The sequence below is a fragment of the Danio aesculapii genome, chromosome 22 (assembly GCF_903798145.1).
Source record: "Danio aesculapii chromosome 22, fDanAes4.1, whole genome shotgun sequence".
Lineage (NCBI taxonomy): Eukaryota > Metazoa > Chordata > Actinopteri > Cypriniformes > Danionidae > Danio > Danio aesculapii.
The window spans coordinates 19,760,121-19,774,822 of NC_079456.1; the positions used below are offsets into that span (position 1 = coordinate 19,760,121).

The window sequence follows — 14,702 nt, forward strand, 5'->3', positions numbered from 1 at the left end:
TTTATAGGCTGAGTATAAGTCCTAAAGCTTCAGTGATTTGTTAGTTAACTAGCAACAAAGTGTGAAGTGACTGACTCTTCCCATTAAAGCAGACTCTTTAAGATCATTTTCACCCTCTGCCCGTGGGCTGCACAGTTCATTGAAACCAGGAGTGTTTGAAAAGGATGTTAGTTTTTTAGAGCAGAGGTACACTTAGACAGATGTGCTTGAGTACAGATAAAGGATGTTGTAAATATTTGATTTGGTGACCTTTCAGAAAATATAGCACTTTTAGGCTCCCAGCTGTTCATGAATACAATTTCAAAGTCATATTCACATGTTCATAAGCCGACGCAAATATTCATCGGTGAAGTTACAGGTGAAGGAGACATCATCATTGCTGCACAAACTTATTAATCTTGTTTTTTTTTTGTTTGGAAAAAATAAATTCAGTTCTTTACTTAATATATAATATATGTATCGCTTGTCGTTTACCTGATAATTAACCTCCACAGACATAGCAGGATTTCACATGTGATGGCAACAATTTGGTTCAGAATGGGAGGTAAAATGATATGGCACATCTGACAATGATCAGTTCCCTAAAGGAACATGAATGACAGTGTGGTAAAAGGTAAACACTATTGAGAGTGACATTCACTTAAAGTGATTATGAATAATACAGACCCCACCCATCTGCTTTTAAGTTCCCCAGATGCAAGCCCTGCCCTGAATAAAATGCAGGAAAGGACTGAGCGACCCCACCAAAGAGCAGACAGCAAGGCGCAGAGAGTGAGAGAGAAAGACACCCATTTACAGCTTAACTGCCTTGTTCAGTCCGTCAGACTCTCACTGCCACCTCTATCTTATCCTCTGCCTCTCTTTCTCTCTGTAGTCTCTTTAAAACTTTTTCTCACACACTTATTCGGCTCAGCTTATTCACTGGCACGGGTCAGGCAGCCTCACATTTCACCTTGCTCTGCCCCTGGCTTAGAAGAGAGATCCCTGCAAGGTGCTGCCATCACACAGGACACAGGCTAACTTAGCTCATTCAGGTTGGACTGAGGGACCTGGACATACCAGGACAATCTAACAACATCAAGAATTTTCTTCGGGATGGAACTGCATCATTTCCATTCATCGTTTTGAAGAGCAAGACTAGCAGCTGGTTACAAGACCAAAGAGAAACACTTGAAATTGAAGTTGGTCACTTTGTTTTTCAAGGATTTTTAACCTTATATTCCAATGCTCCTGCTAACGGGATCTGCGTGAGGCAGAGAGCCCTGTGAACACCAGCATCATGCCAACTGCTTGTGCAAGGTGCACCTTGGGAGTCTGACCCATCATGTGCAAATGGACACCTACTACCGCTGGTCTCCACTTCGCTGGCTCAGCCCCCCCTTCTTATCCTGCTACCCTGGTATGCCTGTCCCTGCTCTTTCTGGCTTGCTCTGCTCTTGGAGGTTGCCCACCTGCACTGGGGCATGACCCCCTTCAGGCACTGGCACAAGGGACAAACTGCTCATGGACTCTGGAGCGGCACACACGCAGCTATAACCACCTCGAGGGTGACGTCCGCCTGCGACGCCTCTATTCTGCCAATAAGTTCTTTCTCTGCATTGACAAGACGGGCAAGGTTGATGGCACACGTCGGAAAAATTATGCTGACAGTAAGTAGATACACAGTGTTTGTCTCCATTCATGTGTCACTACAGTAAGGGAGTGGGGCTCAATTGGTCTTTATGATCTTTCATTGACTTTCTTATCATTTGTGTTTTATGGCTCTTTTAGTTCTCTGCTTGTACGGTCAGACTTTATACTACAAGTATGTACAAAGGTGTTGCTAGGTAGGATTTGAAAATAAATAAATAATATATTTGGAAGGTGAAGGCCCTTAACTGTTAAATATTTGCTCACAAAATCTCAGAATTGAAACTTTAAATTTCTTATTTGCAAATTTCCTAAAATTGCCTTTTTATATCCAACAAGATGACTTATTTGTGGTACTTAGGACTTCTCATTATTGTGACCAAATTGTGACCATATATCCTTCAATGTGACCATTTCTGTGGATCAGTTACCTGTTTTTAACTCAGAGGTGAAAAAAGAATCAGGGATTGGTTGCACAGGAGAGGAATAATGTTACACTTTAACGCAACTACATCATTACCATAGTTTGAAATTAAATGCACTGTCAAATTCACATGCCAGTTCAACATGTATTAATAATAGCATTTTGTTTTAGAGTTTTAAATTCTGTACAATGTGACACAAAAAAACTTGTGTGCTTTTTTATTATAAAAATAACAGGTGCAGCTGGTCTCTAGAAAACCTAAGATAAATGAACCAGATGTGCCTGTCATCAAAGTTATCCCAAGCTCCTAACAAATCATGTCTACCCTACCTCCCAGTTCCATTATCGTTACACTTTTCCAGCTGGAGTTTTACTCTGTCATCCTTTGTCACGGTTCAGAAGTGGCTGTTCATTCATTTGAATTTGAGATTTAAGTGGTGTGGGTCATGAAGATCATGGTGGGTTGACCCTGGCTGTGGTGCAGGCATGTGTAGTTGCAAAAGAGTGATTGAGTCAGATTTCTTTCCAGGCAAGATGCTTTAACTGCTCTGCCACTGTGCAGATCTGAACTGTTGCATGACATTTGTTTACAAGTTCTGCTCTCCACGGCTTTCTCAAATCAGCTTAGATGCTTGTGCATCGTACAGCTGGGTGAAATTGTACAGTCCTCTGAAGCAATTTGCTTGAACATTTACTTACCATCCTCTCATTTCCTGCGCCTGAATTGAGCTCCTTTTTGGTAAAGAGGGTCCCCTTCTCGGAAAGGTATCCTTGCTGCCTTCACAGAATTTCTAAAAGTTGTCTTTACTTTCAGAGAAATTTCTTATTTTCACAAAAAATGAGATTCATAACATCATATTATGACTCCATTTAGCTTGTTCAGAATGAGAACTGAGTTTTGCATTGTTGATGTTTCTTTGCTGCTGTCCACCTTGTCCTCTGCATAGCCCTCAGTGTCCGTCAACACTACAGTGTTGCCCAAACAGCCTCCCCCTCTCACTTTTTCCAACTCCCGCTCCCAAACTCTCAGGTGCAAAAACAGTTGGAATTAGTCAACGGGCCTTTGGCTAATTGAGGTAGGAAAATATTGTATCAATCCCAGTGAACTCAGACTGAAGACTGAGATGTAATAGGATGGATGGGATATTATTCCCTTAAAAAGTGCATGCTCTAGTATGTGCACTTTTAAGGCTTTTAATTACATTTAATTCACAGATTATGCTGGTGAGAATGTTTTTTTCTTCCCTTTTTGGAAGCCTCTAAATTGGCTAATGTGCTGCCAGAATAAATTTGGATAGTACCGAGTTTGGACACTTAGCACTCAGACATGTAGGAAATGGCTTTTATAATTGTGCATTTAATTTCAGTGCTTAACCGGTCACAAACTAGTCTTTCTTTGACTCCATTTCCTGAAACTTGCTTTCATCCAGGTGCTGAATATAGCGCATCACTTTGAAGTTTCAGGAAAGTAGATTGAAGTCAATCAGCTTCAGTAAGATTCAGATCGTTTAGCCACCTAATGCAAACTAGACAAGCTTATTTAACTATACTTTCGCAGATAGGGGTGAGTGAAAAAGAAGTGTGGTAGTAGTGCCTGATACCCTGACTGTTCTTATTTGCTGTTGGCACTACACAAACTAATAATAATAAATAAACACACACAATCCCAGTACATTTTCTAGTAAATGTTATACAGATACAGAAGTATGTTAAAGAAAAGCAAGAAAAAAAATCTTAATTTCAGTTAATTTCATGATTTAACAAACCCTCTAAATTGGGTTAGTGACAAATCATTCACTGTATGAAATATTTACAGTTTATTTGTTGGTTGCGTCTTCCATTAATCAAGATGCATTTTGCACACATAATGGTGTACTTTCAGCATCTATACAGCTGGGGCCTACAAGTAAACTGGACAAACCTTAAAGAACCTCTTGCACTATACCACTTGCTCTAGTGTGAGATTCAGATGCTAATTGAATAAAGGCCTTCAGTTGCACATCTAATTTATTTTGTTTATGGAATCTCATTCATTCATTCATTTTCTATTCGGCTTAGTCATTTTATTAATCTGGGGTCGCCACAGTGGAATGAACTGCCAACTTATCCAGAATATGTTTTACGCAGCAGATGCCCTTCCAGCTGCAACCTATCACTGGGAAACACCCATGTAATTTCCTAACAAATGTTTACTGGCGAGTAACAAACAGCATTGTAGATAATAAATTTAACTACTAGTAAGATATTTTGAGTTGGAAAAGACACTGACAACCAACAAACACTACTTGATAACTAAGGTGGGTTGGTGAGTGTGAAACCGGATATATAACTTAATATTTTCTGTCTATTCCTTTAAAGGATTTAGCCAAGGTTGTTTTCTTTTACACTTTTTGTGTTGCAGGTGCTTCTAAAATATTGCTGGCTGACAAAACCAGCTTAGCTCTTTTTTTCCCCCTTAACATTTGGCTTTAAAAATAACACTGTTGAAGTCTAGGGCGTATGTGGTTGAGGACATCAAATGCTTGACTTATGGCCAGGCAACAACACTGCGTTTAAGGAAATAAAGTCATGCGACAGGCATAATCAGAAAAGTCACTTTTGCTAAAATATGGCCACTTTGCAGTTTGCCAGGCCTTTCCCTCCTTCTCCCTTTTTCTCTAGCCCTTCTTCTTCCATTTCAGCTGTATTTACAAGAGTTGTGTCATGTTTACCAAGTTTCCCCCCGCTTTTCTGCATCTTGCCTTAGATGTTACAGTTTCCCTTGCCGTGATTTCATAGGTGTGTTGAGCTTGGACCCAAGTCACGGGAAGAAAATCATCCACCCGTTCTGAATATATTGTGGAATTATTTAAAACATATTTCAAAAAGAGAGACTGTCAGTTCATGGACGCTTAAAGGCCACAGAGGAGAGATTGTGCACAACTGAATGGTGGCATATAAACCCTTGTAGAATCATTGGAAGTGAAAATAAATTCCCAATGTCATATCTGAAGAGTTACAAATTTCATTTGCTTACTGAATTCAGTCCTTCAAAAGTATAAAAATTAGATGAGACAGTTGCTATGTTTCCTTCCAAATATGTGAATTAAACTTTCCCAAGAATCAAAGAGAACAAAATTGTCACTTCCAGATAAACAGGTGGAAAATAACACAAAAAATAGAATTTTCTGTGGTAAGAGCAGCCACCTATTTTTTTTTTTTTTTAAGTACTTTTGCGCCCCATGAAGGTGCAGTGAATGTGCAATGATATTTGGAGCCGGAAGACCCCTCAAGACAGCTCTGTGAGAGTATAATGCCGAACTACTTTGATGATGGAATTTGGCAAGAGAATTTTAGAATGATCAAAACAGCTATCAGATATTTTAAAATGTGGTCAGGCTACTGGTTTGTCCATTGATGCCGCCCCATTGTACACAGTTCCGACATGCAAGCGGATTGACTTTGCACTTTATAAATTGTTCCTATTAAGAATAAGTCACATGACTTTATTAAATTTGTAATTTATTCTGTAAATGTGTTTCCACTGTAGTTTATGCACATTTTTAAAAATCGGATAAAAATTTATCCTACTCACTTTTTAAGTAAATTTTCACATTTTTATGCAGATCTTGGTGTTTCCATTAAACATTTTTTATCCAATAAGTAGGTGGATGGAAAATAAGTATTTAGCAGCATTATACACTTGTATTTGAGAGTACAGCAGGGCATGTACTCTACTAAGGACCTTTCATAAGTGTAAAAGTGAAGCTCCTGGTCTGTGACAGTTTAAGTGCTAAGGGCACATGGGTGCTAGGTGATTCCAGACTCTTATGGAAAGTCCGGGAATGTTGCTTATATTTAACCTGTGGGGGCCTCTTGGAGATTTTGGTGCCAGGAAAAAAAGAAAATCCTACAAATCCTGCCTTTTTAATCCTTCCGATAGACAGTGGTCCAGCGTATACTGTAGTGAGAAAATGCTTGAAATCCAGGTCTTGCCAGGTGTTTTTGGCTCTGGAGAGAAAAGGAAACACTGCCAGAGCTCTAAAACGGCGTAACGTTTTAAACCTTTTTTTTTGAAAAATTAGTTTTGATGTCATGAATGGATGAAATGAAGCTGTGTAAAAAGCCTTTGGTGACTGGCTGAATCAGCATTGTACTATCGGAGAGTGCAAATCGTAACTTACAATGGCTAAAAACACATACAGTACCTTACCGAATAGGTAGTCCTGCTTGTCAAATAATTTATGTTATAGCTAGTCGTTAAATATAAATGTAAATAACTTTGTATTTTACATGAGTCTGAAAGATTAACTTGTTCATCAAGATCAGGTCAGTTGAATTTGCTTAATTGTCTGTCAGAAAGCTTCTTATTTTCACAGTGATTTGTATGGAAACTGTTGTTGATGCATACTATACTTTTTTGCTTGAATATTTCACTAGGTATATCTATTTACTATAATACTGAATGCTTATCGCATATTACCTTTATTTCTCATGCACTAAACATGAAAGTCACTTGTAGTCTGATTAGCAATTTTATTTTACTATAAAGGCGCAATAGGTGATTGTCTTAAGATGAAACTTAACTGAATAGATTTTTTGGACACACTTTATTTTGATGGTCCGATTGTTAAATTTAAGTTATATTGCATCTACATGCCAAATAATTCTCATTATATTATAAGTTAGGTTGGGGTTAGGATTAGTTTAAATTGACATGTACAAGTTTCATATAGTCAGTTAAATGTCTGTTGAAGGATCAGTATCAACAGATATTAAGCACACAGTCTACTAATACTCAAATGGACCATCAAAATAAAGTGTTGATTTTTTTGTTATGGTGCTAGGAAGTCTCTTCTTATCCTGATAGCAATCATTAAATTAAGTTGTGCAAATGTATTTATATGTATAGTAATATTCTAAGCAAAAACAAGTTTGTCCAATCAAAATGTTCTGTCAGAACATTACAATAGGCTCTCCTACTTCCCTATCAAACTTTGTGAATGAATACATCTGTGCACTTTGTTTGCGCACAAAGAATTACATCATCAGTCAATTCGCAGATGCAGTTCAGACAGAGTTATTGTAATTTACTAACTGTACTATGAAGCCTGGTGTTGTTTTGTAGTGATGTTGTCTAGTGCCCTTCATGCGCTCATGCATTCATGCATTTTTGCGCCTTTAATTAACATTTACACATGCTAAACAAAGCCAAGCTATAATCACATTATTCAGGTCTAGTAGTGCTACTTCACATTAATGCAGCTGGGATGATTTGACATTTTAAAGTGACGAATTATTTCTTTAACCTGACTAAAATCAAACTTTAGAAACACACATAAACTTTCTTACGGCGTCAGTGTGTCAGTTTGGATCCAGTGATCTCTTAAGACATCGCAAAAACAGCCAACGATAACATCATAAAACGCTGCCTAGCCTTGTGATGACTCAACTAATGCAATATATATTTACATTCAAATGTTGGACACTCTATATACCCAGTGGTGCTATTACTGACAGGCAGTCTCACGGTTCAGAAGGTATTGCTCAGCTTCTCTCATCTTCGCTAGCCAAACAGTAATGTTTGTAGAAAAATGACCCGAGGCCATTTCTTCCTGAATGAGAAGTCATTAGCACTGTTATTATTATTATAACTTTTTGTGAGGGATGTAAAACAAGTATTAATTAGATCAGTTGGGAACCCACAGCTTGCCTAAATCATGCTGTACCATATGCTGACTAGCATCTGCCAAAGCCAACACAGTCCACCTCTCTTGGCTCCAAGGCGAAATTAAACAGACAGACAGACTCGGCCTCATTGTGACTGGGTTCAGGCACTAGGCAGCAACGAATTGGAGCACCCTCTTGAGACTGAAGTCGCTCTGAATTGACCTTTTGATTAAAGCCATTCACCTTCAAGCATAGGTTAACTCAGACCGTGTATCTTGGAGACTGTGAGCGACTACTGTGGGATTCCCCTGCATGCATTTATGACATTTTAAGATTTACACATTTTTCACCTGTCACATTATATTGTGGTATAAAACTGTCATTTAGGGATAAATATCAGTCGAAACACAGGCTTATTAAACAGATTTCTCTTAGTCTGGGATACTGGCATCTGCTGTAAGTCTCGCACTAGGGCTTCATTGGAAGTTTACTGTATTTATGTTGTGCTTCACTTCATGCGTTCATGACCTATTTGATACTCCTCCTTATCCATTCCTTATTTTATGATGATACATCAATATTTCAGTGTGAATCAAATAGTGCCTTTCTAATCAGAGCAGAAATCTAAGGAAACTCCCTATAAAATATGTCATGATAAGAATGTGACGCACCCAGTGCACCTCTTTACATTCTTATACAGCTGACTGAGTTGTAAAAAATAGCAATAAAATGGATCTGAGTCACTAAAAACAGGCCCATCCTTCATCTGTGTGAGGCTATGAGGGAAAAAAACATTAAACTTCTTTCTAAATGAGATATTTTAAATGATTAAGTGCTACAATGGGCAGTGGATTCTGCAGCTTTTGATTTATAAAGTCTTATGATTTGTGAATGACACAGTGTTGTTCTCATATTTGGAAATGTGTTCCACAATAAGCTGCTGGCATAATCATACTGTAGTTATAAAACGATTTGCGTATATAAAACAACATGACAACAGCATTAAGCAAACATTCATATCACCATGGTAGCATGGTTTATTTTGTGTACATTGCTACCGGAATTAATACTCGCTTGCGTCTGAGCTAAAATGATCGACTTTAACAATAATGAGAAATGTTTCTTAGAATGAAAGCGTATTAAAATGATTTTTGAATGGTTATTTTACACTTATGACTTGAGAAGAATTATTTAAAAAAATTAACAGCACACAAATGAGAGAATAGTTGGGATGGTTCACTGAAAAAATAAAAATGACTTCATTAGTTACACTCCCTCATGTGATTTTAAACCTATTTTAAATCTAAATTTCTTTCTTCTGTTGAACAAAAAGGAAGACATTTTGAAGAATGCTGGTTGCATTGACATTAGGGCTGCACGATATTGGAAGAAACTGACAGTGCGATATTTTGTATTTCTGCAATATATTTTGCAATATGAAATTAAGTTCACAATATGACTTAAGTAACTGTTTGGGAAGAATTCGCAATTTTACATGGATTGGGATGATTTTTAAGGGGAGTGCATCAGCATAAAATATCCAAAAAATATATGAAAAAGTAATTTAAAAAAATTAGGAGCAGAAAAAAACTACATAAACAGTGCTTTTTGGTGGAACATGACAATACTGAGGTAAAGAAATTCAATTATCAAATCTAAAATAACACTGTATGTTCTTCATTTGAAAAATAATTAATCTCAATTAATCTTTGTTAATGCAGCAAACTTAATAATTTCTAGTTCCCAAATGGTTAAAATTTGCTTAAAATGTTACAGTCACAGACTTAAAACACATGAGTAAAAAATAAAATCACTCAACAAATCATCAATGTGTACTGAACTGTGATTAGTTAATTTTAATCCCATCACACGTACTGCGATGTGACTATTGCAGATGCGCACAGTGTGATATCCATGCTGAAAATATATATTGTGCAGCCCTAACTGATCATGAAGGAAGAAAATACTATATCATTTCTTCAAAATATCTTCTTTTGTGTTCAGCAGAGGAAAGAAACTTTTAGGAAAGAAGTTTTAGTTTTTAAACTAAAACTACAACTTTTTTGTTAACTAAAATGAAATTAAAAGTCCACAATAAATGAAAAACTAAAACTAACAACAATCACTGAAAAACGTACTGAATAATAATTAGCAAAAAATAACACGCAGTTTCAGAATTAATATGCAACCATTCTGTGGTTGAGAAAACGGACTTGTGGCTGTTTAGGGAAGTACCTGTAGATGGCGCTTTAATAGACAAAAGATATAAAAATCAAACTAGGCCATACTTGTTAAAATTGGGATGTGAAAATAAGGGATATGCCCACCACAACACCCCCCCCCCCCTTTGTAAATAAACAGTTAAACGGTCAGTAATATGTTTTACTATTATTATAAAATAATAAATAGTATACATTAGCAGCAAATAAATTAGCAAACAGTTCAGCTTATTAAAATCAATAGCTATTATGTTCATTCATTCATTTTCTTTTCAGCTTAGTCCCTTTATTAATCTGGGGTCGCCACAGCGGAATGAACCGCCAACTTATCCAGCATATGTTTTACGCAGCGGATGCCCTTCCAGCCGCAACCCATCTCTGGGAAACATCTATACACATTCACTCACTCTCATACACTACGGAAAATTTAGCCTTCCCAATTCACCTGTATGGCTTGTCTTTGGACTGTGGGGAAAACCGGAGCACCGGAAACCCACGTGAACGCAGGAAGAACATGCAAACTCCACACAGCAACACCAACTGACTCAGCTGAGGCTCGAACCAGCGACCTTCTTGCTGTGAGGCGACAGCACTACCTACTGAGCCACTGCATTGCCCCATAGCTATTACAAATAAATAAAATCAAGTATCAAAAAATAGTATGAAAATAAAATCTAACTTAAATGCAAAACTCTTACAGTACATATTTATAAATTATCTTTGTGAATCGCACCAATTTTTATCTCTTAAAACAAAACCAAATGACATTTTTAATGTGGATACTGGAATTTATTCGGTAAAGGTGCTTCCATCTTAGTTTATGTGCAGTTTTCCCATCGAATCAAAGGTTTATCCTAACTAGTTGTGCACAAACGTTTTTATGCACATTTTTAAAACGTATGCGAATCTAGTAGTTATTTTTTATGCGATAATCCAAAATGTGTGTAAAATAGGTGGATGAAACATAGCTTGTGAAGGCCAACAACATAGTGTTTCAACAGCTTTATCTTGCCACCTAAAGATGTAAAGTAATTATAATGTGGTGAAATGTGCTGTCCTGAAATGACATAAGGGCATTGTCATTGAGTCTATCAGCACAGTGAGTCATAAGCACACATAGGAATTGCTCTATGGTGTAAACATAATGTGTGTGTGATTGCTCACTTAGGCACTTGTTGATTGTTGAAACTGATAAGTTATATAGCGGTTATGATTTGATTTGTCTTGAATCATTTTTTTAGCACACATTAAAGGGATAATACTGATTTACTGCACCTCACAGTTAGCTTTTTCTGTTTCATAGTACCTTCCACCAAACTTTTTATTCTTTTTTAGCAACCAAATTACATCTGCAGCCACTATGCTACCACCAACATTACAAAGCTGTCAAAACGTATTCATTATCTCAATTTCCCGACGCATTTTTCTTTTTGTCTTGCCCTATTACCACAATTGGGATTTAGAAATGCGTTACAAAAACAGCAGATTTTCCCACACACTCCTCAAGATCTGTTTAGTTTCCTGTGTCGCCAATTAGCTGAATCAACATGCTCAGGATGTGTGCTGTCTGTCAGTTTAGCGATCCTTCATCTGCAGGTCTACACACAGCAGATCACACTGTATATTTAAGTTTTTATTCTTCTTTTATGTCTGATTAGGAGCAGGCTAGATTTTATAAATGGGCTCTGTAAAATAATGCTCTGCTCATTTCTTAAGAACTGGTTCTTTGTATGTTATTGATTCACTAAAGAGATTATCAGAGCCAGTTACTGAATCAGTGTTTGACTGTCTAACTGAATTGCAAATTCTCATTATTAGTGTTTTCGAAATTTAATACAGCACCCTTACAGGAAAAAAAAACCCCAAACATTTCATGATTACTTTTCAAATATTCTAAAACCACTTTTTTGTTTCACGTGTGATTTTAAACTTCTAGATAGGAAAGTAAATTATTGACCAATACCTAATGGATCATTTGCATCAGTTGATTCACTTCAGGGTTGCAATTTGTAAATGAATTTAGGAACAGAAAGATCTAGATCAGTGGTCTCAAACTCAATTCCTGGAGGGCCATGGCTCTGCAGATTTTAGCTCCAACCACATCCAAATCACACCTGCTTAATAGTCTCTAGTAGTCTTGAACACCTTAATTAGTTGGATCAGCTGTGTTTGATAAGATTTGGAGCAAAACTGTGCAGAGTTGCAGCCCTCCAGGAATTGAGTTTGAGACCCATGATTTAGATGCATCCTTGCAGTTTAATTATTTCATTCAGTTTTGATATAAAATCTATGTTTTTGTTTGCAAAGTTTTCTAACCAGGCTCAATAAAATGCATAAAGATTAATCTGCCGATATATCGGTAATAGGTACCCAGCAGGCACAGGACATAACCCAATAGGCTGACATCAATGTCCAACCCCCAATCTAAAATCAACCAAATATCAACATCTAATGATGTTACAGCTTGACATTGTGTGGACGTTACCACTATGACGTCTATCAGACGTTGGATTTTGGTTCCACGACCTAAATCAAACCTAATATTAACGTCTTGTAACGTTGTGTGTCTGCTGAGAATTATGGGTGAATTATCAGCCAAAACTTCCATATTAGTGCGTCTATAGTAAAGATATCAATTTTCCTAGATTGTAAATCATTATATATATATTTTTTTTGTAAAATTAACTAATGGGGCCTTAATCTTCTTGTCAGATCGTTTTTATAAAATTTCCATATTCCGTTTTATATGTAAAAGTAATTGATTATTTAAAATGTTAGCATTTCTTTCAGTAAACTGAATATTATTCAATTTAATTCACCTTTATTTGTATAGCGCTTTTACAATGTAGATTGTGTCAAAGCAGCTTCACATAGAAGATCATAGTAAATTCAAACAGTGTAGTTCAGTTTTCAGTGTTTAAGTTCAGCTCAGTTTAGCTCAGTTCAGTGTGGTTTAAAAATCACTCCTAAGAGTCCAAACACTGAAGATCAAATCCATCGATGCGAATATTAAATCAAGTGCAATCTGCAAAAATAAAATGAGACCTTTTTTAACCAACTGGTCTTGAGGTTATGTTTCATGAATGTATTCAGTCAGTTGTTTCAAGATCACACAGCTGTCTCAGCAGTTCATTGTATTAACAATTAAAATCCAAGTGGGCGTCTTGAAGTTAAAACGACTAAAACACACATCAAAAATGCAAATCAATTTGATGTCAAAACTTTGACTTCTTTTTGACAGAATGTCCAATGTCTTGATGCCCTTTAGACCACAATAACAACAACATAATAAGTATTATAATATTAAAAACGTTTTATTCATCTGAAAGCTTTGATGCCAAATTCCAAAATGACACTTTTGTATCCCTATAATTCATGCAAACTACCTTGAATGACATAAATGTACATCAAATTGACATCTAGCATTGGTGTCAAAACGCACATCAAAAGTTGATTACAGGCCCATTTTTTGACACCAATGTTTTTGACACCAACGTGATCAAACCGATTTTTGACGTTTTTTTTTTAATGTTATTTTGACATCAAGGTGTCCTGCTGGAACATTTCACAAAGACCAGAAAGTGTCAAAATGTTTGGAATGGAAATAGTGCTTGTTCTATATTTATTTGCAAGAAATAATGTCACTTTTGTTACATACTGATATTAATGGGCACTAACAGATCTGATGTTAGAGCTCTTTGAAACCTGGAAAGATGGAAAGATGTCATCACCGCTCAATTCAGTTGCAAAGTTTCAGGTGAGCTCTGATCAGAAAGTTCCAGACCAAGGTTGAGTGGACAAGGGCCAGAAATCCCCCATGGAGGATAGTGTTAAGGTCAAGGCCTCTCTCACTAGCTGAGTGATTTGACAGATCTGACAAGAAGCTGATGGCCCCTTTGTGCTGCCTGTCAGCTTCCTGTTCAGTCCGTCTCATTTCAGTGCTTTGAAACACACAGTGAGCTCCAGCCATGGAAAACATCCTGCTTCAGACTGACCAAGTGGAACTCCTTGTCTACGCTCAGTCTGCCCTGCTTCAAGTACAACCATCTCTTCTGTTGCCACAACCTTTGTAACTCCACTGCTATTTTTAGGTTAGGTACTTTGTCTAATGAGAACTGATAATATAATTGATTTGTGTTCTAGATTATTGTTCTATGATAGTAAAAAGTAAGCCACTAGACTTACAGTACGCAGGTTCTGGAGTTCAAGTTCAACCAGAGCCATGGGCGTCGCTAGGCCTATTTTTAAGCCTATATTGCTACTCAGCCCCCCTAAAACTTTTCCGATTAGCTCATAAACTGTATGCCAACTTATCGTCTCAGTCCCCTTTAAATTTGATAAGAAGACGGTGGCAGAATTCTGCTCCTCTCCGACAGTTCTTTGCTATAGATACACTTTTATCACTTGTACCCCATTGCAATCTGGTTTCCAATCTACTGTTTCTTCAATACTCACCTCATAATCCCAGCTGTTTCCTCCAGCGAAAATGTAACTCTGAACGAACCTTTTACTATTTTTATCTCAAAATGAACTACCAATATAGAACACATTACAGTGCATGTGGCATTATCTATACCACCGTCATGCACAGTAAGTATTAAACACAGTGACAGAACCACAGTGAATGTACTCAACTGTCAGAGTCAATGACAGAGATAGAAACATCAAGTGTTCTATTTTAATATTATGATTCAGTTCGTGAAAAATGTGAATTAGTTAAAAATATATATGTATATATATTTATATGTATGCCATTTAATTAGAAAAGTGGCAGTTTTATT

General features: G+C 36.9%; 1 protein-coding gene across 1 annotated transcript in view; it reads left to right on the top strand.

The window, feature by feature from the left end:
- The first annotated feature begins 761 nt into the window (after positions 1-761).
- The window catches only part of fgf22 (fibroblast growth factor 22), a 46,656-nt gene continuing 32,715 nt past the window's right edge, over positions 762-14,702 (top strand). The window contains exon 1 of the mRNA XM_056448067.1: positions 762-1,649. Within this exon, the coding sequence (XP_056304042.1) occupies positions 1,325-1,649 (325 nt within the window). The 5' untranslated portion in view covers positions 762-1,324. The remainder of the gene's footprint in view (positions 1,650-14,702) is intronic.